This window comes from Macrobrachium rosenbergii, chromosome 3 (genome assembly GCF_040412425.1).
Source record: "Macrobrachium rosenbergii isolate ZJJX-2024 chromosome 3, ASM4041242v1, whole genome shotgun sequence".
Taxonomy (NCBI): Eukaryota; Metazoa; Arthropoda; class Malacostraca; order Decapoda; family Palaemonidae; genus Macrobrachium; species Macrobrachium rosenbergii.
Genome location: NC_089743.1, coordinates 84,042,815 through 84,070,686, shown reverse-complemented (window position 1 = coordinate 84,070,686; position 27,872 = coordinate 84,042,815). Strand labels below are relative to the sequence as shown.

The window sequence follows — 27,872 nt, the reverse complement described above, 5'->3', positions numbered from 1 at the left end:
CAATTGAAAGACCTGGTTCGATCCTGATGTGAGTCAGAAATTTATTTCTGTTCGAATGAAATGCTGTCAGTTGGGTCACTGCTGAGTCAGGAAGTTGGGGAAAATACGCTGGTATGCAAGCAGTTAGCCTGTCCAGGTAAAGCCTGAGGTACAGTGGTAATCAGGTTCCAACTATATTTATGACTTGCGTGGCTTGGTTGCCAGCGGCCTCGTCTTTCAATTGAAAGACCTGGGTTCGATCGTGATGTGAGTCAGAAATTTATTTCTGTTCCACGTGTGATTGTGTGTCGATATTTCTATATACATACATACACACATACATACATACATACATACATATACATACATACACACACACACACACACACACACACACACACACACATATATATATATATATATATATATATATATATATATATATATATATATATTCCCCTACCTGACACCTTTCTCCTTGCACATGCATCATCCAGCCAGATGAGAAATTACATTAATTAATATTAAAAGTGGTGTCTTGCCTCTAAAGAGACAATAGATCAGATGCTTGAAAAGAAGGAAAATATATGAAAGACGGGAAATGGAAGGAAGGTGTGAGAGAGACCGTTCCCGAATAGAGACTCTTTATTTCCACTGAGTAAATATTGGAAGTGGCGACCAAACGGTTGTGGATACCGCCTGAGATAACGGTCTCTCTCTCTCTCTCTCTCTCTCTCTCTCTCTCTCTCTCTCTCTCTCTCTCTCTCTCTCTCTCTCTCTCTCCGGTTCAACAAAATTGTGAATAAAATTTAAATGATAGAAAATAGTCAGCAGTTGTAAAGAATTTGGAATGAAAATGGGAAAATCTCGATAAAACTGTTAAGAAACGTTTATTTAATACTTATACTATTTTATTAATACTTTCTACACCATACACCCCATACAGTTATATATAACGTCCCATAAAACGAAAGGTAATTATCATGATATCTAATAGGTAGAAACAATTATCTACCACATTTGCAGACAAATGTAGAATTTTTTATTTTAGGGGAAATTAGACTCTTCCAGATTCAAGTTCAGACGTTGTTTCTTAATGAGCAACGATTTTGCAGTTCACTTTCTCTGCAACTTCTGCATAATATTTTGATGTCAGTGATGTTAAAGTCACTGTTACATTTGTCCTTGCAATATTGCCTAATGGGTGAGGACATTCGAAAGCTTTAAAGCTGACTGGTGGGGCGGCTTACTCCCTTGTGACTGCAATACTCCGGTGAAATGATATTATAAGAGAAGACAATTAATATGGTATCTGGTAATCAGTGCAACAGTAGTCAATGATTATTATTATTATTATTATTATTATTATTATTATTATTATTTTATTATTCAGAAGATGAACCTATTCATATGGAACAGTTTCCACAAAGATATTAGTTCTTCATTGGAGGGTGGGTAGAGCTCTCTTATTAGCACGCTGTTGGTCCAGCGTTCGAGTCTCCGACAAAGCCAGTGAAGAATTAGAGGAATTTTATTTCTGGTGATAGAAATTCATTTCTCGATATATTGTGGTTCGGATTCCTGATGCTGTAGGTCCCGTTGCTAGGTAACCAATTGGTTCTTAGCCACGTAAAATAAGTCTAATCCTTCGGGCCAGCCCTAGGAGAGCTGTTAATCAGGTCAGTGGTCTGGTTAAACCAAGATGTGCTTAACTTAAGAAGGGACATTGACTTAAAATTCAAGCTCCAAAGAATATGGTGTTCATTAGAAAGAAGTTAGAGGAGGTTAAGGGAAATACAGAAAGAAGAGATCTCACTCACTAAAAAAGAAAAAATTAATTAACAGATTAACAAGTAGATAAAAAGGTAAGTAAATTATTAAAATAGAGGGAGAATTGCATTCGGGTAGTAATGCATTGCATCTTCGCTTGAACTTTCGAAGGTCCAGTTGCACGACTGGTAGGCTGTAGGTTACTTTTCTTTATGATTAACGAAAATTGTAATTTATGATCCTGGATAAAAGAAATTTTGCTATTTATTTCCGGAGAATACATCGACAGAAGATTTTTTTGAGAGATTGAAAAGAGCTGTTAGCCTGCTCACTTAAGATTCCATAGTTATAGCCCTTAGCGGCAACTTTGGCCTTTGATTGCCTCCAACCCCTCTTCCTTTCTTCCATCATCTATAAAGTTACTAGCAATGGGTTTTCTTCCAACTTTTCAATTGATCTCCAAACTTTATTTCATTCCTTTATTTTGCGTGAAACACTTTTACTCGCTCTTTTCACTGTCTTAGCTCTGAATGACAGAAAGTGCCCAAGTACTTTGTAGCTTGGCAAAAACTATCGGGTCTTTTCCGTCCACTTCCTTATATTTAGATACTGGAATACGTAACATTGCAGATAATTCCCCTGGTTAACAACCGGATAGTCATGCTGGCACCTAGACCTGTTGCTTTCACGGATATTTCGAAATATCTTGACCAATTTTTCTCTTCAACTCCTACCTTCAGCGTGTGCGTCTTCAGCTTATGCATCCCGAGGTAGAAGGCGGACAGGGAGAAAACGGAGGCGCCCTCAACGCCTTACTTTTCGGACGTCAAATGGAGGAGCAATCCCAGCGTCTGTTTGTCCCAGATGAACTCTTCTTGTGAATTAGGTAAGTCTGGATTTCATCTCAGATTCTTTATTTTTTCTGCAACCAGATGCTTGTATTATTTAGTTAGTGGAGGGAAAAACTTTACAATTTGTATATTATAGTGTCGATTAATCATTAATCGATTGGTCAATGATGGATAAATCAAGTGTCGATGCAGTTTATTCAGAAAAAAACAACTTTGGAAATGTCAGACCCTTGTAACCTCTCTGTGAAATCTAGTTATGTTTTTTATCATCATGTTTTTTTATATGATTTTGAAATATGATGGAGTTTTTAATCCCACTCCTAAAATGCACATACATTCAACTGATTTATTCAGACAAGAACATATTATAAACAGAATGAAAAATTCTCATATTTTTATTCGTAATTACTACCTGTAGTTAGAGCGCTGTTAGGCAATATTGTGTGTTATATTTTCTTGACCATATTTTCCTTCAGCTGGAGCCGCCTTTGGTGGTCATAGCCCTGGACGGTCTTCGACCCGATATGCTTAACTCCAAAGTCGCGCCTGCATCTCAGAGCCATGAGAAGGTTGCGGCGTCTTTGGGAGAAAACGGAGTTTATCCCCTCCAACGTTCCCTAACATGAGCAATAGGACAAATACACAAATGATACTTAAGGAGGCGAATTAACACCCGCTTTTCCGTGTACGGACGTCCAACGATCTTTAATCATGAGAGGAGCAACGTTCGCTCCCACATCTATTTTCTCGTCTGTTTGTCCTAGATGAACTCTCTCTCACCGTGTATCACCTCTCTCTCTCTCTAGTATCGCCTCTCTCTCTCATCGTTTTCGCTTCATACTCATTCTCACCAAAATCAATTAAATGGACCATTTAAAAAGCGTAATCGTTTTGAAACGGATTTATTATTCAAATAATAACAAGTGATAAAACATGCTTGTAATAAATGATTCAGAAGTTAGTACCAAAACACTTCTGATTAAAGAAATCTCACTATATTTAAACGATTTCCCCAAATCAATAATTAGTCATAATAAAACGAGTCTATATTGTTCAATCGAGTTACTGTCCACCGACATCTGTGACATCGGAAAAATCAAATGATGAAACTCCGAAATGCAGTGTAAATGCATAGCCAAAGATATAGCAAACGTAACATGACAAAACAATAATATAAAAAAAATATTCAATCTCTCACACCAGTTCAAAAGTTCATAATGATTAGAAAATCATGGTAAAAATCACAAGTTCAATTTTCTCCCATAAAAACAGAATTTCAAAGCTGTGATTTAAAACCTGGATCCTCTCCAAGAAGCTCGTCTAGACAACTGCAGTTCTATCGCGTTAATTCAAACTCACTTTTGTCAATCTAGATCAAATTATATGATTTTAAGATACCTGATGGAGGTATTTTTAACCTCAGGTCTCTCGACTATAGTTCCATCTGACTCCATAAATTCTTTCATCACATCTTAAAGATTGAAGCAACATATATGATTCTAAAAATGACCATCTTTTTCTGAAATAGAGGCTCGGCCACCACATAAGTAACAACAAACTAAAACAAATTATAAACATAACAGAATGGGACTGTGCTCAATTAAATTCTGCACTATTTTTATTCGTCACTGGGGTTGAGTTCTTAGAGCCTTTACATGTAATTACAAACAGAATAGCTTTTTTCTCCCACAACTGATGGTTGCTGTTAGGCATAATTGTGTCGGCATAATATATTTTATGGGGCATTAGCGTCAATATTTTTCCCAGTCATTGGCACCTTGGTTGGAGATGCCTCCACTGCAAATGCTCGTTATTGTATAATTATCTTCTCGGAATTTGGTCTTCGGACGAAATTCCGTAGACAGAGTTCTGCAGGATTAACTCCAAAGTCGTTGTGTTTGCTCTGGCACATCATTGTAACTGCATACTCCTTGGCAAAACACAGCAGGAAAGTACTGGTGGACTCGTCCTTGGTAATCTCACATGGGAACTGTCTAAAAAGTCACATTCTGTCAGGAGTCTGTCTATGAACCAATAATTCCACAACCCCAACTTCTGTCGCAACTGGAAAATACTACTGTCACACACACACTTCTCTTATAGCACAACGATCTTATAAGGACAACCTTGATATTGATCTCCCAAAATGAACATATTATATATTATATATATATATATATATATATATATATATATATATATATATATATATATATATATATATATATATATATATATATATATACATATATACTGTATATATTCATGAAGCTTCTAAATGTCAAGCTCATATCTAATTCACGTTGCTTCAGGAATATCCCCTGATGGGGAATTACCACTGAGCGGGAATTTTCCTAAATGATAAATGGATCTTTACTGCTGGTCTCGATCCCTCTCGACACGGTACCCCTACAACCCATTGACAGTTTTTGTAGCTTTCATGAATGTATATAAATCAATGTGTGATAAATTTCATATATATATATATATATATATATATATATATATATATATATATAAACTATATATATATATATATGAAAAACATGAATAGTAACGCTCGATAGAACAATATATACACATACATACACAACCTGTACACATACACACACGCACACACACACATATATATATATGTATGTGTGTGTATGCATTTATGTAAGTATGTGCAAAGCTTTGTAAACTTAATATCATACTCACATAGACGTAATACTGAAGAAATTTATTTCTTTCATTATACAATCAAGCAGAGTCTTTATAGTGGGGCAGAGTTTGTCAGTAACATAAATATGACGATTCCTTTTGTTTCTTTGATATTTGTCTCATTTTCACACATACATACATATATACATCCTCAAATGAAGTCAGAAATAGCTTTGAGATATGAAGGAGCTTCTTCTTCTTCAAACAAAGCTCTCGATTGAAACTTGCTACTTCAATCTGACTTGTGGAAATCCCTCCCCCACTCCTCACAGGGCCTGTATCCGGAGAAGCATGGAATTATCGACAACTACATGTTCGACCCAGAGCTAAATGAGACGTTCACGCTAAAGAATCCTGGATACAAAAGTCCCTTCTGGTGGAAGGGAGAGCCAGTGTGGAATACTGTCACCAAGCAGGTAAATAACATGTTTTTCTTTTTAAGTTGGTGGGTACGTTTGGCAGGCATTGGTGGTACGTGCCCAGTGGGAATTAAGGAATTTTGAGGTGATGGATTTGTTCGAAAAAATATATATATATACTGTATATAAGCCAGATCCCACAGGAAATGGCATGCAGAAGTTCAGTACTGAACTTCTGCCTGTCCTTCCCAGGATAGAGTCACGTTCATACTACTGATAGTCACGTGCATCTACTATGGTTTTTAAACATATATATATATATATATATATATATATATATATATATATACATATATATATATATATATATACATACATATACAAGTATATATATACATATACATATATGGCCTAGTGGGAGCGCCCTTGCCTTTCAATTGAAAGACACAGGTTCGATCCCGATGTGAGTCAGAAATTCTATTTCTGTTCCACACGTGATTGTGCGTTGATATATATATATATATATATATATATATATATATATATATATATATATACTGTATATAAACTTACGTTATGTATGCACAGACTAGACATATTATTATGACATAAGCCAGTAACTATCACTCTACCTGCTTATGGTAAGTACAAACAGCGAAACTGGCTGCCCTGACTGAGTGATGCAAAGCTCGGCTCACGTTTGCTGGGTCATTATTAGATTATAATACACCGTCTTACCAGCCACTGTGTAAACCCTGCAGTAAACGGAACTGGTAAACTCATCCCTAAAGACTTGCAGAGAAAACAGAAGTCTGTATTCGTAGGGCGTCACCCCAGAAGGGTACAGACTACGCTGAGGAAGTGGCGTGGTATCCTGGGTCGTCTCTGTTCCCTGAGTTGCCAAGTACGGATCCCTTGGCGTGGAGCAATGTTTCGCCCCCAAGGCCATTTGTTAGGAAACACTCCATTTGGACTCTGGAATAGAGTTTTCGAACTGACTGAGTCATATTTACATATAATAAAAAACGTTCTGAATCCGAGATTCGCAGAATGGCGAATCTCGAAGTGTGTATTCTGACAGACAAACGTGTCCAGAGTATATATATATATATATATATATATATATATATATATATATATATATATATATATATATATATATATATATATATATATATATATATATATGTATATATATATATATATATATATATATATATATATATATATATATATATAAGTATATAAAGACACAATTACATTTAATATCAGATTCTTCATATTTTGCAGGAATCACTTCACCTAGGTGATTTATAAATGATAATTGCTTCTGTTCATATGTATATATATACTATATATATGTGTATATATATATATAATATATATATATATATATATATATATTAAGCCATGAATATCGTTTGATATTGAATTTATTATACCTTAGAATAATTGATAAGTGCTTCTGCGTCTACCAGGATTCGCCTGATAAAACTTAATAGAATTTAGCAAAGAAGTCTAACTAGTAAATCTGGAAGAAATTGGAAATGGAGAGATTAGGGAGTATTCCAGGAGTATAAACAAATTTCAAAGGTGTTGTCAACTCTCCTTTCTCAAAGACTTAATAAATTAAATAAACTTAGGCTGTCCTAGCTAATTCTTTGTCAGAAATGCAATCACAGAATGAAAATGATCCGTCCTCATATACTGATAGACAGTTTGTAGTATGAATAAAAGCTTAAAAAACATGAATCACATTTAATAAGAATTTTCCTTTTCTTTAGAGACAGACCGCAAAATTAATAAGGAACTCATTCTTGTTGAATTCCTCCAACAACTTGAATCAGATCATATTAAAATAAAAAAATTAAGAGATGTTAAAAATAGTTCAATAAATTATCTAAAAAAGCAAAAAACTCAATAAAACTTGTCATGGGGCACCTCTCTAGACCGATTTCTAAATGGATTGTGAGGAAATGAGAAAGAACTCTACGGGATTAAGAAGCCACAGAAATTATTGAAGGTTACCTTAAGTGGGCCTTTCTGGCGGTACAGTACTTTGAAGGTGAGCAACCCGGTGAATTTCGTCCCAGCGGTGGTTCTATGTAAGTTACTAGGTTAGTTTGCCTCCGATCCGCTGCTGTGACGTCATGGACCAGTCTCGCTGACCGCTCCGAGAGATATGTCCGGAGTGACGTGAAAAACAATCGGTTACGATTGGGGACATACTATAAATGATAGCATGGCTGATATGAACAAATTATTTTTCCCGAATTTATTATCTAATTTTATCGTTTAATTCTTAGGCGGCTTGTCTTAAATTTATATAATAATTCAGGACAAACCTTAGTATAGGTCTAAGTAGACACAATCACACCTGTAAATTTAACGTTTTTCTTAACGCAATCTTTGTTTGTCTTAGAATTTCATAATAAATTCAGGAGGTCTCAATTGATATCATCACAACTTTAAATTTAACCTTTTTTATATAGCTTTTATTTGACACAATTCAGAGTGATGACTCCAACTGCCTTCTAGAATGTCACGTACCTATCTTTCCTCAGGGTAAGAAATCGGCTGTCTATTTCTGGGTTGGGGCGGACATCCTCATCTCTGAGAGGCATCCGACGCACTGGTACCCTTACCAACATGGTCAGCCAATGGGAGTGAGGACTCGGCAGGTAAGTCATGCATTTCCATTTTCAGATATTTGTATCAAAACTACAACATTTTCATATTACAGATATATATACTGTAGCCGACAACTAGAGATGTCCTTTATATAGTCATAGAGTAGCATCGATATTTAAATCTTGAGGCGCTAAGTTCTGAGGGTTTCAGGCAATATTCTTGTTTTGGGATTACGTTATAGATGTTATCTAGATTTAGGAATCACCTGGGAACTGGGATGGTGTGGAAGGCGAGGAATTATTTTATATGCTCCTTGTTGCATATCCACGTTTCTCAGGTTCGTTTTTGATAGTAAGAAGGAAATTGCTTGAGATAATTCCGTTTGCAATCTATTCTTGAAGGTTCCTGCGCACCTTTTTGTGATGCTTGTATATTTTCAATAAACATGGATGTTAGGAAATGGATTTAAGATATGTTTCTCTCTCTCTCTCTCTCTCTCTCTCTCTCTAAAGTTTCAGTTTGGTAAAGTTTAAGAATAGTTTGTCTTTGATTTTTATTTTTTTCATTCTCGTTTCAAGGGTTTAAGAATAATTGTTTCTTTGATTTTTATTTTCATTCTCGTTCCAAGGTAAAGTTTAAGAATAGATTGTCTTTGATTTTTATTTTCATTCTCGTTCCAAGGTAAAGTTTAAGAATAGATTGTCTTTGATTTTTATTTTCATTCTCGTTCCAAGTTTAAGAATAGATTGTCTTGATAAAGTTTTATTTTCTTGATTTTTATTTTCATTCTCGTTCCAAGGTAAAGTTTTTAGAGAATCCAAGGAGTTTGTCAGATTTTGATTTTTATTTTCATTCTCGTTCCAAGGTAAAGTTTAAGAATAGATTGTCTTTGATTTTTATTTTCATTCTCGTTCCAAGGCAAAGTTTAAGAATAGATTGTCTTTGATTTTTATTTTCATTCTCGTTCCAAGGTAAAGTTTAAGAATAGATTGTCTTTGATTTTTATTTTCATTCTCGTTCCAAGGCAAAGTTTAAGAATAGATTGTCTTTGATTTTTATTTTCATTCTGTCCCAAGTGGTAACATTGTCTTTGATTTTTTATTTTTATTTCTCGTTCCAAAGGTAAAAGTTTAAGAATAGATTGTCTTTGATTTTTATTTTCATTCTCGTTTCTAAGAATAGATTGGTAAAGTTAAGAATAGATTGTCTTTGATTTTTATTAGATTGTTCTCGTTCCAAGGTAAAGTTTAAGAATAGATTGTCTTTGATTTTTATTTTCATTCTCGTTCCAAGGCAAAGTTTAAGAATAGATTGTCTTTGATTTTTATTTTCATTCTCGTTCCAAGGCAAAGTTTAAGAATAGATTGTCTTTAATTTTAATTTTCTGATTTTTATTTTCATTCTGTTCCACAAGGTGTTTAACATCATCTTTGTCTCTATTTGCATATCTTCTCCAAGGTAAAAGTTTAAGAACAGATTGTCGTCCTGTAAATGACTTGAGTTCACTCAATACATGAAAGGATTGTTTGTTCATACTAAGAATAGATTGTCAAAACGAAAATAGAATTTTTATTTTATCCAAGGTAATTAGTTTTTATTTTATACAAACATTTAGATTATCCTCTGGAATTTCTTTGATTTTTATTTTTTAAATTCAAGGCATTAAGCGCCAGTTTTGTAAATTTCAGTTATTAAAGAGAAAAGTATGAATGATAAAATCTATAACCTATAAACTTCAGTTATACGTCATTGATCAGATTTTGCAATAGGTTTTACTCAAACTGTTAAAATCTAAATTACAGCAAAATATAGTATTCAAACCCTTTATGCTTGTGTTTTTACCATCCATTATAATTTATATATATACATATATAAAATATGATGGATGTTAATGCGTTCAGGTCTTGAAATAAAGACGAAAGCTCAGGGTGTACGATCATTCCTTTCATTTTCCTGCGAGCGCCGGTTATATTTATATGCCACGGGAACATTGATATGGATATGGATGAATAAATATATATAAATATATATATATATATATATATATATATATATATATATATATATATATATTTACATATATAAATAAGACAAAATCCACGAATGAAAGAGAAACAATAGAGTGCTGCATGGCCTTTCGACTTATAGTCGTCTGCTAAGTGAAGGACTATAAGTCGAAAGGCCTTGCAGCACTCCATTGTTTTTCTTTCCTTCGTGGATTTTGTCTTTATTTATATATTCATCACGTTCCACATTTTCGTGATTCAGTTATACATATATATATACGTGTGTGTGTGTGTTTATATGTATGTGTATGTATGTATGTATTCATACAGCCTGTAATATTTCTAGATCCTTGACTGGTTGACGTTACCTCGTGATGAGATGCCACATCTAATCATGGTCTACTACGAGAAGACGATGGACTCCATAGCAGAGTACGGAGTGTTCAGCAAAGGGGTAAGGAGAATGACACATTACTCAAAAAAAAGAAAATTCAGAAGAAAACTTGAAGACTGATCATTGTTTTTTTTTTTATCACTATAATTGAGAACTTCCAATAGTTCTAAGCTCGATTCATCATTCCACATAATTCAGATGCTATTTTAATCGTTATGCAACCTATAAGAGTTATAGATAGTACACAAGCTAATATCATTATGGGTACAATGAGAATTTCAAATAGTTCAGAGACTGATGTCTTCATTGTAAATAAAATGTTATAAAGAAATTTTTTATAGTCTGTTGATGTTTCCCCTCCTAAAATGTTCCCTTGCTAGTTGAGTTGGTTCAGAAACAGTTGCACTATCAAGTTCCAATTTTTCTCATTGACATAAGAAAGTTTGTATGTGGGAGCTTAAAAGAAATTGAATATGGAAAAGGATTTTAATAAACGGTCCCAGAATAAACTCCAAAAGTCATCAAATATTAGGTGATTCCTTCATGCCCTTGGCTTTACTTACAAAATTTTTTCATCTTTTGTTTATCAACTCGTTATTACCAGTCTTTTGACAATGCATTATGATTTTTGTTAGTGCCTAAATGTTTTCTTGACCTAATTATAATATGTTTTTATTACTAATGATGATAACAAGAGCAAAAACACAATCGCAGGTTACTCATAAGAATCCTACGTTGTCTTTGATGATGTTCTTGTTGATACCAACGATAAAAATGACAAAAATTCCAACTCTCTGTAGGCAGAGGAAGGCTTGAGCCAAGTTGACGAGAAAATAGACGAACTGATGGACAGTCTTTACACTTTAAACATCGCCCACTGCATCAATTTCCTGGTCGTTTCTGACCACGGGGCTGCGAAGATGAGCTGCTCCTCCTCCTTCTTCGTCGAGAGTCTCATGAGGGACATCGAATCCAAGGCCCACTTAGTCACAGGTCCCGTCGGCCGGATTAGACCCAAAAATCCGGGTGGAGGTAAGAGACATATGGAGCGCCTATAACACAGTAAAACGAGTGAGAAACACACGACGGGGAACTTACCGTGTGTTTCTAACACACAGACACACATATATATATGTATGTATGTATGTATGTATACATGGGTGAAAACAAGTCAACGACCCCAAGTGTACAACTACGCTTTGGCAGATGCTGGATAATCGAATGAAATTCTCGTTAGAACTACCAAGAAGTCGTTGACTTCTGTTCAACCTGTTTTTGATGTGCCGACGTGTGTTTATGACGTGTTTTACCGAAGTATGGACGCATCCATAATTGCTTGAAACCTTCCCCTGAAACAGATGAATATCGGCAGATCGATTGTTTAAAGAACTTTATTACAGTCTTTGAAATACAAATACGTTTTCTTTGAAGCATCATTTGACATCACTCTGATCCCGAGAAGTCATTTATTTCTCATTCGATTTCAAGATTTTCAGTGGAAAACTCAAAAATATACATGCATTATGAGAGCCAGAGGCTGAAAGGTACTTTGTCTACAGACAGTATATGTTTGTGGTGAATATTCACCGGTAGCCAAAGTCTAAACACATTTGACAGAATAAGCTTTGGAGACATTCAGGTAGCAGACTTTCCATTAAATTAGCTTGTCTTTAGTGTCATCCCTCATACATGTTCTTTACATTGATTTGTTTATGATGTCATTATTTTCCTCTGCAAAAAATGAATTTTCAGTTATACAGATTAGTACCTAAAGGAAATTTTAACTTTTTACGTTTTTGAAGTCGCTAAAGATTAAGGGTAATAAAAAAAAGTATTCGTACCAACTGAAAGGAAATCTTAATTTGTACTCACATTTGCAAAATGTCAGCTACCCTTATGTATCAGTGGATAGAGTATGTTTTGAAAACAGAGTAAACCTTAAGAACTCATGAGACTCATTTCTTGTTATATATCAATTTATATTTATGTTGAACCTTTTAAATAATTTTTTACATTAATGTCTGTTATTTAAATGTCTAATTATCTGTCAAAACAGCTGCCAAAGAAGAGATTCTACAGACCATGCAATGTAAGAGTTCGCACGTCAGAGCTCTCTCCAAGGACCTTCTTCCCAAAAGGTAAGAGTATTTTGTATCTCACTCCTCAGTTAAGGTCATTTATTGATTGTAATATTATGACAAGAGATATATTATTTCAATTTAATATTATAACAAGAGATGATTAATTATTTCGCTTTTATTATTTTTACCAAAATCCCGTTTCCCTTAACTTGGTGAGTTTAGAGAAAATCAAAACAGCAGCTGCGATCATATTCACCCTCTAACTTCTGATCAGGAAAGGACCTCCTGTGTGAAAAATGTCTGCTGCCTCTGTAACTTCATCATCCCTACGTTTTCTATGCTACTCTTTCCACGCTTCCTCCCAACACAACAAATTCAGTAGCCTTTTCTATTCGTTCTTCATAGCAAAGTATCCAAAAATAATGATCCACCTTCTCGATGAAATTTACATTTTTACCACATATTCCTCGTAACTATATTTTTCACCCTTTCTCCTTCTGTAACTCGAAACACTGTACACTACTCTGAGTTCTCAAAAGCTTCCACATTTCCCTTTGTTTTATCATTTGGCAAGCACTCTGCGCGTGTAAAATGAAGAAATGGCTCAAAAACGATACCATTTAGTACTGCTGTTTTCTACCTAGATTCTCCTTCTAATCCACAACTTCAGTAGATCTCCAAGCATTCTTTGCCCCTTCTTCTCTAATTCCTAAATTGTTTTGAGGCAGTATGGTCATGTGGAAAGAATGGAGGACAATATGTAAGCAAATGGAATTTATAATTCACAATTGTTAGGCGGGAGGACGAGAGGAAAACATAGGAAGTGCTGCCTGGATAGATGGTTGAAAAGAGACGCTGGAAAGGAAGGCCTGTAATATTCAGGCAGCACGAGAATGCTAGCAGGATAGAGGTTAACAGCTCAGTGTGCGTGATGGGGCCCGACGTCTTGCTGATGAGACTTCTGTGTAGGTGTATGAAGTTGGTGATGTAGAAATTTTCCGCACAGGATATTCATCCATGATACAGAATTTGAGTGTGCGTGTTTGCGTCATTGACCATTGTGTTGGCTTTTTCCCAGAAACACTCCCTCCTTGGGGAAATGGCTTAAAAGTCGAAATAAATTCATTAAATTAATAATAATTTTTAACACTACTTATATTTCTTTTGCGGCAAATGATTTTTAAATGCTGCTACTTTTGTTTTCGTTGCTGTTATAAGCAGTAGTGTAGCTTTAAACGTGATAGTGATTATTATATTTTTACATTATTTCTTTCTCCATCCCTAGATACCACTACACTCAGAGTCCTCGAATAGACGATATCATCTTGGACACAAAAACGGGAACAAGACTTATTACCAATCATTCAAATTACTGCAAGTATGGCGAGCAAGGATTCAATAATGTTGATCCGGCAATGCAGGTATGCCTCTCTCTCTCTCTCTCTCTACTATCTCTCTCTCTCTCTCTCTCTCTCTCTCTCTCTCTCTTCTCGATATTCCTGTATGAACTGTATATGTCGAGCTGTAATCTTTCATGCCAAGAAGTCAAATTTGGAAAGACACCAATCTCTCTCCTCAGTCTATAATCATCTAAGTAACCTTACATAAAATTAGACAAAAATTATGACTATTTTTTCCTTTAGGCTGTCTTCATAGGAATCGGGCCTGACCTGAAGACGAATTTCAATACTCACAGCTTTAGAAACGTCGAACTGTATAACCTGATGTGCCACTTACTGGGAATTACTCCGGCGCCAAACAGTGGTGAGTACTGTAAGGCTGTACATTGTGATTGTATTTTGCATATTCAATGCATTTTGCAGCAAGTTCAATTTCAGATGACATAATTATTTTTTAGCATATTTCCTGCCACTCTTATAAATGCTCTAAGATTATTTTCCATTTACTTTTTTGAGTGAATATAAAGTAGAGGAAAATACTCTTAAACACTCTAGCATGGGGACTGCAGAGATACACAAAAAATAGTGTTTCTTGCGTTGGATTCTAAGCATAAGCGTCTGAAAAATATCAACGATTTAGGGAGTTGAATACAGTAGTTTAGAGGAGGCATAAGGTCTCTCAGGCTCAAAGCACCACATAATCCGCTAAGACAAAAATGCACGAGGGGTTGCTTAGCTAAGCCAGATGTATCGCACAATCATTAAGCCACTTAGAAACACGGTGAAAGACAATACTTGACATCTTACTACAATGTTTCGATGTGAAATTTGAAAAAAAAAAATTTTTAGTTTCTTTATTATTTCCTATGCCTCGGCGCGTACACAGGCAATTAACTACAAAGTAAAATAAGGAATAGATTAAATGCATGTTATTCTAGATTAAGCCAGTACTACACTGATGCTCAAACCTGTGGAAATGGAAGAGTTAATGTTGCAGAAAAATAAGAGTAGGAGCTCATTACGGTGTCCATTAGTAAGGGAAAAAGGGAATATTGGTGAGTCCTGGTGTAATAATATATGTCCAGGAATGAAAAAAAAAATCGTTGCCGTCTCAAAAAAGTAAGCAAACTTAAATGAAAATTTTCACAAAAGTTCTCTAAGAAAACAAAGTTCATAGAGCAGTTAGAGTGATAGCTTATTACTCGGAGTTTTGGTCTATAAGGCAAAGACCCCGTAGGGGGTAGTGCCGTCAGCGCACCTCACAGGGTGCACTGTAGGCATTACTAAAGTTTCTTTGCAGCGTCCCTTCGGCCCCTAGCTGCAACCCCTTTCATTCCTATTACTGTACCGCCGTCCATATTCTCTTTCTTCCATCTTCCTTTCTAACCTCTCCTAACAATTATTTCATAGTGCAATTGCGATGTTTTCCTCCTGTTACACCTTTCAAAGCTACCTACTCTCAATTTCCTTTCCAGTGCTTGGCCTTTGGCCTAAACTTGATGTTCCATTCCATTCCTATAATGCAAAGAGACCGAAGAAAGAGGAAATAGAATTTATTATGGGAAAAAGGGGAACAAGGAAAAGTCTGAGATAAATTTCCTCAGATTTCACTTACCCAGATTGTGAGATCAATATTCGATCCACTCTTTTCATGTCTTTTTACCATATGACAGGTATAAGGCTGATGTAATCAGTACCGAGCAGAAAGTGAAATTGGGCTTCTCCTGACCGAAACCACAGCAGTGTTTATCAAAATAAAACCACTGATCATTATTACTTTAGATATGGAATTCTTTATCTTTAATATACTTAGATGATATTTTTATACTGATTCCATGCAACTCAATATCAGCATAAATCAGCTTGAATTTCAAGTCAGTGGCCTCTGTGGGCTTGTTCCATATGAATAGGGTTCATCTGAATAATAATAATAATAATAATAATAATAATAATAAACCAAGAGCGGATAAAAATCTTGAGCAAAACCCTGAGGCTTCAAACCAAGAGTGGATAAAAATCTTGAGCAAAACCCTAAGGCTTCATACAGCATCGAGTACAGCTCGCTGTCACAACAAATTTAAAGTAGTGAGACTAGAATTCCAAGTTTATACCCACTTTAATTATAAGGTAAACAGTTTGACTTCTAAGATGAACAGAGCATGCTGTGAATCTTTCCTTCACCCTGGAATGATCACGTTCTCTCATTTTCCCGTATGCTTTGTGCTTAGTGTTCTTACGCCTGTGTAGCCTGAATTACCGCTCCGTCCGCAGGTACCAAAGGAAGCTTAGACCACCTGTTGCGTCATCCTCCGCCACCGGCGCCGTTAGACAGCTTGAAGAATTTGCTGGAGGAGGAGATGCACCAGTTGCCAAAGAGACCAGTGCCGCCTAAGGAGCTCAAAGATGGCGTCCCGACAGAGTCTGATATAGAGCGGGTTTGTGTTTGTGATGCCGAAGATCCACCTGAGGTAGAAGAGGTAAGATTAAGTCTTTACAACAAATTATGTGACGAGGGACAGATCATTGAACCATTTCAGATTCAGGACTGTTATGCCATACTAAAAATGTGGCAATTTTTGTGATTTTTATAAGAATAGATTCTAGTTTCCCCCTGTGGCCTGCTAAGTAAGTGTAGTAGGCCAAATGTGTGTCGTATATGTGCAGTAGGCCAAATGTATGCGGTAGGCCAAATATGTGTAGTAATAATAATAATAATGAACCAAGAGTGTATAAAAATCTTGACCCAAACCGTGAGGCTTCATACAGCATCGAGTACAGCTCGCTGTCACAATACAATTTTAAAGTAGCGAGACTAGAACTCCAAGTTTGTACCTAATCTAATTACAAGGTAGGCTAAATATGATGTGTAGTAATGGGCAGAGTCGATATAACTCTCTCATACACTCTTTTGGTCCTTCACAGCCACCGCCAACAACAACTACCACCACTACCACGACCCCTGCCCCAGATACCACGACAGAGGAGCCAGTCACAGAGAGTGCTGCGCCTATTCCCAACAACAGCACCAGCAACGACACTGACGTAGAAGTCGACGAGGACGCCAGTAACACTACCAACGCGAATGCAACCACGTCTACTACCACTACCACCACCACCACCACAACCACTACCACAACTACAACAACTACTACAACCACGACACCAGCTCCAACGACTACAACTCTCAGTCCTGAAGACATCAAAGTTCGGACGTCGTTGCTGCTTAATTACCACACGCCTTGGGCCACGCCTGGATACACATCTATGAGGGATATCACTGGTAAACTGCAGGTCCTTCCTCACACGAATTACATCATAGGTATGTAATATTTCTGCACTAGCCTCTCTTATACTTTGTCTATATACTATATATATATTGAATATAAGGGAGCCCATTGAAACATAAAAATGTGGAAAATAATTTTACATTTCAAAGACCAAACTGTCTCTCTCCTCACTATTTGCCTGAGGAGAGAGACAGTTTGATCTCTGAAATATAGCCTTTATTTTCCACATTTTGGCGTTGCTATGGGCTCCTTATATTTGATGCGATCCTGTTTTAACAGAAAATATTTCACGGTCATATATACTGTATATATGTGTGTGTGTGTGTGAATGTGTTTTGGCATCCTCTCTAGATATGAAAGTATTACGCTGAAAACATTTCACAGCCATAGTGGTGGGCTTCAGAGAAACAATTCTTTGGAAATGTAGTCACAAGATAATTAAAATTTGAAGTCTTGGAATAAAAATAGGTGGTATTGCAGGAAATATTCAAATACAGTGCTGAGCGGAATTCCCAAATATCTGTGCGCTTGCTATCAACCATCACATTATGATTAAACCCCATTTCTGTTCTGAAAGAAACACTTATCTTATTCTGCTTAGAAATGTTTTCACTGGCTTTACAACGTACGGGGTGTTTGTAAGTCATCAGTGCACTTCTTGTGGAGCACTGTAGTCATTACTAAAGTATGTTTACAGCTCTCCATCGGACCATGGCTGCACCCTGTTTTTAGCCTTTTACTTTACCTCCATTCCCGTTTCGTCTCTTCGGTCTTGCTCTCTTTATTTTGCTGTATTTTGCTGTCCAGCCCCTACAACGCCTACTTTTCACGGTCTTAATCGTTAAAGGGCCGAAAGTCCCCGGTGCTTTGCGTGAACCTAAATTTTATCAAGTCAAAATCACCTGTTTAACATTATAATGTTAGATCTAGTATAAGCAAAACCTTATAGAAATTGCGCCACTCAATTATTTCCTTCAGGAAAAAACAAATGTTTTTTATGACATATTCCTCGCCACATTTTATTCTGTAACGAATAGAGATCCAAAATAATATATTTCAAGTTCTAGCCCACAGTACAGTATAACTGAGGTATTTCTCTTCTATATGCGGCATGCGATTGTGATGATGTGGCTTGTCATCAGCTGTGGTATTAATACTCCTCATTGTATGCTAATTTTCATCTGCTGGGGAGGGCGTAGCTTAACCTGTCTGTAGAGGCAGAATGTTATCTTGGATTCAGGTGACTATAGTTGTACTCATTATATTCATACTGGTCGCCAAAACATTAGAATGATGCCAGTTACAAGGTATGATATGAGTGTTGTTTGTGAACTTAAAGAATTTCCATTATCCAAATGTTCCTTAGCAATTCAGTTGTCGTTCATAGGTAGACACAAGGCCAGTCTGTTAGGGAGTAATTTTGTAGAACTGAAAAACTAAGAGTTTGAAAACATTGCTCTCAAAACATGGTGTGAAAACATTGCTCTCTCCAAACATGATGGTGTATTCCTATCTGACAAACGGCGCAGATAGTGTAGTACATTTCAGAGTTGTTATATACCTCAATTTGTACTGTTCTGACAGTGTGGACATCACTGAACTTGGAAGTGGCTTTGAACATACATACTTCAAATTTCGTTAGGATAATGTGGCGAGTATGTTGTTACCTCTCTGCAGTCCTCCCAGTAGTGAAGTGCATTTAGTGACATGTGCAATTAAAGAGCCCTCTTATTCCAAAATGAAATGCTACAGAAAGCTTTTATTTGGCCCTGAAGTTAGTATTCAACCTGCAGTGTCTGTTCCTCCTGACCAAGATATCAGTTTTAAACTAATTTCCTGTACAGAAAACCAATCTAGTATTAACCAAAGACTGCAGGAAACAACTAGGTCTTATCATAACAGTCTTCATTTGCACATAACTACGACAGGATTATAAGGAACTAATTTTGCTGATTCCAGTAGTCATGCCATAAAAAAAACTTAAAACAAACCGCTCAGACAGTTTCTATTTTTTATACCTTAGAAATTGATCAAACAGTTGTGAACTTGAGCATGAAATTGATTCCGTATCAGAGCTCCATAAAACTGCTTTAAATTCAAGAAGCCTCATCCAAAGCCTATCCTGTTTTCACTTAATGTAACGAATTTGTCTTGGATTTGAAAGTACGGGAAGTGCTATGTTCTTGTGGTCGATCATTTTGCGACCAGATTTTGCTCTTTAGCTGGCATTCAAAGCGAGTTTGATTGAGTGTAGGTTTGTGTTTTTAAGTTATGATGTTTAATGTTCCCAAGAAATTTGTCTGATAATGAATGTGAAAGCACCAGTTATGAAAATTCAAGACAGATTCCACCTTTGATATGAAAACAATAACAGCAACAGAATATCCATGTGTTAACGGGGCATAGGAGAGGCTTACTGTGGCCATTGGTGATCTTTGATGGTAAACAGCAAAGAAAAGAACATTTCTGCCAAACTGCTTGAATGCGAGGCAACAAAATTGGGAAAGATTATTGTAGTCGGAAATTATGATAGTGAATAAGAGAGAGAGAGAGAGAGAGAGAGAGAGAGAGAGAGAGAGAGAGAGAGAGAGAGAGAGAGAGAGAGAGAGCAGCTTCCTAATATATGTATATAATATATGTGTATTTGTGTTCTTGTGTGTATGTGTGTATGTATGTATATATGTGTGTTTATGTGCGTGTGCGCGTGTGTGTTTGTATGTGTTTGTGTGCTGGGATGCAAGTCCTTTTTATTTCTAATTTCGCATGAATTTGAACCGAAGAAAATTGACGACAAGCTTTCATTTATTTATTTATTCTTTTGAAGGTCTCCACGAAGCCGTAAATTTAGGATTATGGGTAAGCTTCACCACGGACAATGAGACAATTTCTCTCGCTGAAGGAGACAAACCCGTCATTCCTGAGGGCATCGAAGTCAGACCTGAGGTAAACTATTTCTTTCTGCTATCCCACTTCATTACATTTAAATGCGATTATCTGTAAGTGTGTCAAAACTAATCACCCTTCGAATATTTCCCAAGGAGAATCAATAAATATTTTGAAAATTTAAGTGGAGAACAAAGACAATTAAAGTTGCATTTGCAATTAGTATTTAGTTTGGTTCTTTGATAAACTTATTGATTGATTGTTGGCAATTACTATGGTACCGTGTGTTTCCCACTGTTATTGGCATCATTCAGTACTCTGTGGTAATGGTGAACAGTGATTAAAACTTAATTTCTTGTGCAGTATACCTACTTTTACCTCATGCTTCTATACAAACATCGCTTTTATCATAAAAATTTATTTTTTTCATAAGTGTCATTTACGTTATATGCATTCAGCACTTTTTGCATCTCATCGTTGTAAATAATTTTCCCATAAGCTTATTTTTAGGTCCATTGCTCTTGCGCAGTAAAGCGTTCTGCAATCCATCACTTCATCAGTCATTGCGCTTTTTACACCTTTCCAGGTTTCCAAGGTTTTATCCTTTTAGTCCTTATTATCTACTTTATTACCTTTTCTACTGTGTAGAGGTAAGAATGATTCTTATTCAAGAGGCAGGTTTTCGACGTCTCAAGAATGAAACCAAATCTGTTTCGTCGACCTAACCCCAGCCACCGCCCCCCGCCCCCCCCCCGCGTTTTTATACATTTTACTCAAATCTCTTTCTCCTCCGACAGGAAGTGCGCGTACCGGAGCGACCCCCACCTTGCTGGAGGGCTGATCCCCGCCTGAGTCGCTCTCGGGAGGATCAGTGCAACAGAATGCTGACCACGGAACTATACCAGAGTAAAAACGTCTCTTTGATACAGCTCTTCCCTGAAGGTAATTATGTCGTTGGAAATTTACATTAAGGTCCCAGAATACGAAGCAGACACACGGTAATGAAAGATGTGTCCCTTTATCCTCTCCTGGAAAAGGTTAGAGTAGTTGGGAAGTAGATGCCTTGAAAAAGCGGAATTATAGAGATAATTGGGTTTTCGACCCAGAGCTGGGATAAAACCTGGGGTAAAAATGGTAAATGTAAAAAAATTTATTGTTAATGCAGTACAGTAATACCTTTGTTTCTTTAGATTTCTCGATGTAAATATCTGTTGCCATGCATTGCTCATTTGAAAGAACCAGAAAAATAAAGTTATTCAGCTGAATTTGAAAAATATCAGTAATGAATAGATGAAGGATCGTTGTTTTTGATACACTTCTTAAGGTCGAAGTCCTGGCAGTTTCAAAATTGATTTATGCAGGTGTTGCATTAATTGCTAACAGATATTTTCATCAGGATTAATGTAAAACTACTAATCAGCATGTCTCGTATTATCATTGTATGTTTTTATATCTGATTCTCTTTTAACATACATCATTTCTACCTCAACAGTTTTGAAAATGGGGCAGAATGTCTTAAAATGATAGCTTTAAAAAAAAAGTGTACCTAATAATGAATACCTGAGCTGCTGTCCTTCCAGAATAATATGCTGATATATATACATATCATATATATATATATATATATATATATATATATATATATATATATATATATATATATATATATATATATATATATATAATGTATGTATGTATGTATGTATATATATATATATATATATATATATATATATATATATATATATATATATATATATATATATATATGTGTGTGTGTTTGTTTACCTTATGCAAATTTAACCCTTTGCTTAAAAACCATGAAACTGAATTTGCAAGCTTTCCACACGTCAGTAATCCTTTAATTTTTCCATATTTTCCAGAACTCGAAACCAGAGAAATGGTCGAGGCCGAGGGCCACCTTTTGTCTAATATGGCGCCTGTGAAGTTAGGGTACAATGGAGCTCGCCATACCATCATCAATGCCATCAAACTTTGGGCCACTCAGAGACAGGACCTCAATGTGATCCATGGTCCTGTGTTTGATTACAACCTGGATGGCATTCGAGACTCAGTCAGTAGTGTATTGTAAGTTCACTTTGATTCATCACTTTGTTTTGTTTACTGAGACCCGTAGACTGTTAGCAGCTGTTATTACTTTTGGGAAATTATTTTACTCAGACACTGAAATATCTTCGCTTATTAATTCTATTTACTCAAATTTCTGGTTCTATCACAAAATATGTGTTTTTGCTCTACATGTATGTTTCCAATTCGTCAATTTTTCCTTAGGAAGGCCCTTTTTTTACCAGCTCCTCTGCAACCCTATCTCCTAACAAGTTTTTCTGTTTACTGCCCCACATCCTCCTACTTAATACATTAGTAATGAATTATACACCCTTTACTCTAATTTATCCTGCTAAACCCTTTCCGCATTTAAAAATAATTTCAAACTCCAATCCTGGCCCTGGCCATCCAGGATGGGTCCCCTGGCTTTCTTCTAATGCCTGCTTTGTAACGACCTCCAGACACCAGAAAGACGCTTGCAATAACCATTCCTAAACCAGCATCACACCAGAACCACTTAATTCACTGTATTCTGCTGTGATAATGCACGAGCTTGAAGCTACATGTGAATTTCATCAATTCTAATGGGCCACATCAGGCACAAGCCGAATGTTCAAATATCCAGATTATGTTGTATGCTTAATGCAGGTTTTAATTTTTGTTGGATTTTTGTTACATAAATGAGTTTATTATAAGTATAATGTGCAACTCACCTAATATATACATATATATATATATATACATTATATATATATATATATATATATATATATATATATATATATATATATATATATATATATATATATATATATATATATATATATATATATATATACTGTAATATATATACAGGCAGTCGCTTATCGGCTTGCTCGGTTATCAGCAACCCGGTTTTGTCGGCGATTTTTGCTTATCGTCACACTGTTGGAATGGAACCCCACTGATAACGGGACTACTGTATATATATATATATATATATATATATATATATATATATATATATATATATATATATATATTAAAATGTATGTATGTAGTTTAAGATATGAACATAATATATACATATTTCTTTTCGAAGGAATAAAATCAAGCCTTTGGTGCCAAGCAATTACTTCTACATCGTAAGTTCCTGCAGTGAGAATGAAGCAGTTGCCAAGTGTCCCGGAGACAAAGTAGATGTTTTGTCCTTTGTCTTTCCCAATACAGATTATGAAGATAACTGTCAGATGGTAAGAAAATAATTTCACTTTCCTTTGTCTTGTTATGTCTTTTTTAATTCAGTCTGTTTGAAAATTCTAATTTCATATTTGTAGTGACTTATCGTATGAAGACAGAGAATTATTGACATTTAACATACTAAGTTAATAAAAGGTCTATGTCATTGTTTTAGTGAAAGACAAGCTGAAAATATTGGATGCAGTTGTTGAGTGTTTGATTTACAGAAATTTCCATGTAAATTGTAAACAGAAAATTGAGGCAGAATCTTTTCCATGATTCCTGTGAAAAGTAAACAAAGTTATTCTTAAAAGTGATATTCATATTTTTCCATAATATTTATGGGTAAATCCAGTCTTCCAGCATTGATGTCCATAGACATTGCAACGACAGTTTATAGTGATTAACCATACAAACAATTAATGTTAGATAACAGGTAGAGGCATTTCTGAATTTCATCAGAAACTTCAACAAGAAAATTACACATGATACTTGTAGTATATATCAACTCTCTTCTCCTATCTCCCCTCGTGTATTTCTTTGCTGAATTATTTTTCATTGCTTCTCCAGACTGACTCTGAGTATCTTCACTACCATCTGACGAACGTCAAGGACATCGAGCTGCTCACTGGCCTACGCTTCTTCAGGAGCACGAACCTGAACGTGACGGACAGCCTGAGGCTGAGAACGATGCAGCCCATCAAGCTGTGGCCTTTTTCGAAGTCATCTTCGGACTCTTCGGGAAACAAGTTCAGTCATCGTACCGGGAAATCGGAAAGTGTAAAAGTTGTTGAAACGTTATAGTGACGACAAATAACGCGTTATCTTCAATAATATGAAGCCGGTCATACGCATGTACAGTTAAATGTACTCGTTATACTTGCATTGGTGATTTTCTTACCAAAAGAATTCATTTTGGTTTTTGATGACCAAATGCCACCAGACTTTCCCTGAATGCCGAAAGGCAATCTTAGTGATGCATTTCACATGAAAAACGTTACTGAGTGAGTAAAGCATTTTGTGAACGCCACAAGCAAATGTGTCATCGTGCACTCTTGAAAGACATGTGCTATAAAAAGGCTTCGACAAGCCTTCTTATAAAACAATATATAAGCTTATCAGAGAAATACAGACTATGATTTAGATGATGGAGTTTTAATTGCTGATAAAAGCGCCTTTTATATCTATATATATATATATATATATATATATATATATATATATATATATATATATATATATATATAAAGTGCGGAGAATATGAGAATATGACTGACTACAGCATTTGTTTCTGTGGTGTCTGCGTTGACGTGGGTTTGTAGTGTTTATATGTTAACATTGCTAATTAAGTGTTCTCTTCATGAGAGCTTCAGTCCTCAATACACGTGTAATGTCTGAAGACAAGAAAACAGTGTTCAGTCTGACACTGAAGACTGATAACACGCTGGAAGACTGAAAAACTCCCAGACTTACAGCCTTGCATTTTCTCGTTCGCCGATTTCCAATTTTGAAAGATGAAGAACTGTGATACAGTGACCTGAGTTTGATGCCAAGTGGCTGAGTGATTGCACAGGAAGCAAAAGGATAGAGAGTCTAATACAGATTGTCATTCAGTTATGAAACAGAAAAATGTGTAGTGTAGTCTTTTATGATATTACTTAATGAATAAATTGATGCAGGGTGTTGTGAATAACTGTGATTCATGAAGCTGATGGCTTAGAAATTTTACTTAGCTGTTAATAATCTTAACTATTTTTCAATAAATATTTTCAGAGATGACAAAAGAGTGCAGGTTCCTGGCTGGATATGAATCACATTACTTGTTAGTATATATATATATATATATATATATATATATATATATATATATATATATATATATATATATATATATATATATATATATATAGTACAGTATATACTTTATTTAATTCAAGAGATAAGATTATTATTGACAGAATTAAAATCTATTTCCAATAAGCCTTGTTCTCTAAAAGCAGAGTTGAGCTTCTTGTGATGCTTTTGGGATGTTGGAACCTGAAAAAGAATTCAGATATTTTGTGAACAGCGACCACTTTAACACTCCACAACTTCTTAATATTAGAAAGTTGCTCAACCATGTCCGCGGATACATTCCAGCATAGACGTCTATCATCTTTTGCATTTAATCTAATTCTGTAGCTGAGCTTAACTAATTGACTGAAAAAATACCTGCGAGTAGTATAAAGTCTTATCAGGAACATTTCACATAAGAATTCTGTTAATATGAATGTGCTTCATTTTATATTGTATATATAATTTTGCCTCAGATTTAGTTTGAAATTTAGTATTGCATTTTATGCTATCTTTTCTCAAAGTATTTTGCTTATATATATATATATATATATATATATATATATATATATATATATATATATAAATATTTATATATACAGGTATATATTATATATATAATATATATATATATATATATATATATATATAAATAATATATAGATATGTATATATATATGTACATATATTATATGTATACATATATAAGTCCATTCTCTCCTTTGTACAAATTCTAAGTAAATATTTTCAGCTAGCCATGGATATACAATGTATATCAGTAAGCCTCTTACGGGCATACAGGGTTCAAAATGCATTCAATAACCACAAGTAAACAGGACACATCGAATATGGCGTCTTTCAAAGCTGTAGTTTGTTTTTCCTATGTTCATTTTCCATATATTCCCAAGAATTTCATACAAATAGGTTTTACTAGTGATTTGTAATGCTGCATTTTATACTCACATCAGGATGAATTCCTTAAGAATACTTTCCTTAAATTAGTGTGGATGTCTCTGTTACAGTCCAATTATTTGCTTCTCTTTATTAGAACTGATGACTTCATTCTGGTAGTTTATTTTGGGTCTTCTTAATCAAGAGTATTTCTTCTGTGTGAATTCCTTTCATAATTATATTAGCAGCCTTATCTTAGTTTCAAGGATTTTCCTCTGGTATTGTGTTTAGCCTTCTTCCATTAGCATGAATGATATGCCTTGGATGACCTAAATTATCATTCTCCTTTTTGCAGGGACTTTTTTCTGATATTTTAAGTAGAACTCTTCTGCAAATTTAGTTACTTTCTTTATATGAGTTTGGACTGGTTTCTTTGGTAACCTATGTTACTTGTCTTTTATTCTAAAACTGTGTTTTGGCCACAATAGGTTTTTTTAGGCATTCCGTGAATTACATAGAATGACTAAATTCAGATTATCCAGACGGATCTTTTCTGCCAGCGTGAATATGTTTCTGATATCCTGGATAGCACCCATCTTTCAGTCCAAATAGTATCAGGTACCTTGGAATATTATTTCCCCTAAACTTACACTACTTTTACTGCTCTGAGTGAATTCTTTCAATAACTCTCAGTTACTCTTGACAACGGCTGCGTTCTTCATTTTCTTTTAACTTTAATGGGTTCATATTTTAATCTTTAGAGTTCCTTACTCAGTGTGAAGAATTTCTTTTTTTCATGGTTTGGGTGTTTTTTTGTTTATTAGCCCTAGTAGTTATTTCCTGTAAGCCACTGACACTTCTTATATTCCTTATAACTTTCTTACACTGGGCTTACAGCCTTCTGTTTGTCTAAATGACTTCTCTTTGGTAGTCTAATTAGCTACCTCTGGGTATCTAGAATGTCCTTATAGCAGTTCAGATCCCTCCCTTCCAGTGGGTTCAGATTGCTTCTCTTTGTAGGCCATATTACTTGAAGTCTGACTGTGTAGTATCGCAAAGAGACCTCAAGTTTCCTTTTTTGAAAAAATGATGCCTCTGTCTTATGGTCACAATCAGTTTTTCTGGCGCTGTAATATGAAAGACTTCCGTTTCATGCTTTAAAGTGCTTCCCTCTATAGTTTGGTTGGAGTTCAGTTTTCTGAAAGGGTTTTCACGTAAGCACTTCTCTTGTAGCCTTCCCTTAACCAGTTTATCTCCATATCGTCCATTTTTAGAAAGAGAGGGAGAGGCAGACGTAGAAACGATCACACATATCCCTGAGATGCAATAAAGCAAGACAACAAACGACGATAGGACAGTGAAAGTTCCTGCTATTCATCTGTATGCAATCGATTGATTACATTACCCACTGTAAAGAAATTATAACTGTTATTGTTCAAAACAAATATATTTTCTATTTTACGGTGCAGCGTTTTATTTATGCTCCATCCTTCAAAGATAGGTTTTGTGTTCCCGCTAA

At 35.3% G+C, this 27,872-nt stretch overlaps 1 protein-coding gene across 1 annotated transcript; it reads left to right on the top strand.

Annotated features, from left to right (window-relative positions):
- Positions 1–5,545: 5,545 nt before the first annotated feature.
- On the top strand, positions 5,546–25,998 carry LOC136826493 (ectonucleotide pyrophosphatase/phosphodiesterase family member 1-like). Its single transcript, XM_067083690.1, has 14 exons — positions 5,546–5,719; positions 8,227–8,343; positions 10,646–10,753; positions 11,494–11,725; positions 12,750–12,831; positions 14,060–14,195; positions 14,418–14,538; positions 16,446–16,651; positions 17,097–17,493; positions 20,286–20,404; positions 21,142–21,286; positions 22,228–22,432; positions 23,493–23,643; positions 24,200–25,998. Exons 1-14 carry the CDS (start codon positions 5,615–5,617, stop codon positions 24,431–24,433), a joined length of 2,358 nt encoding a protein of 785 aa, XP_066939791.1. The 5' UTR covers positions 5,546–5,614; the 3' UTR covers positions 24,434–25,998.
- Positions 25,999–27,872: the final 1,874 nt, after the last annotated feature.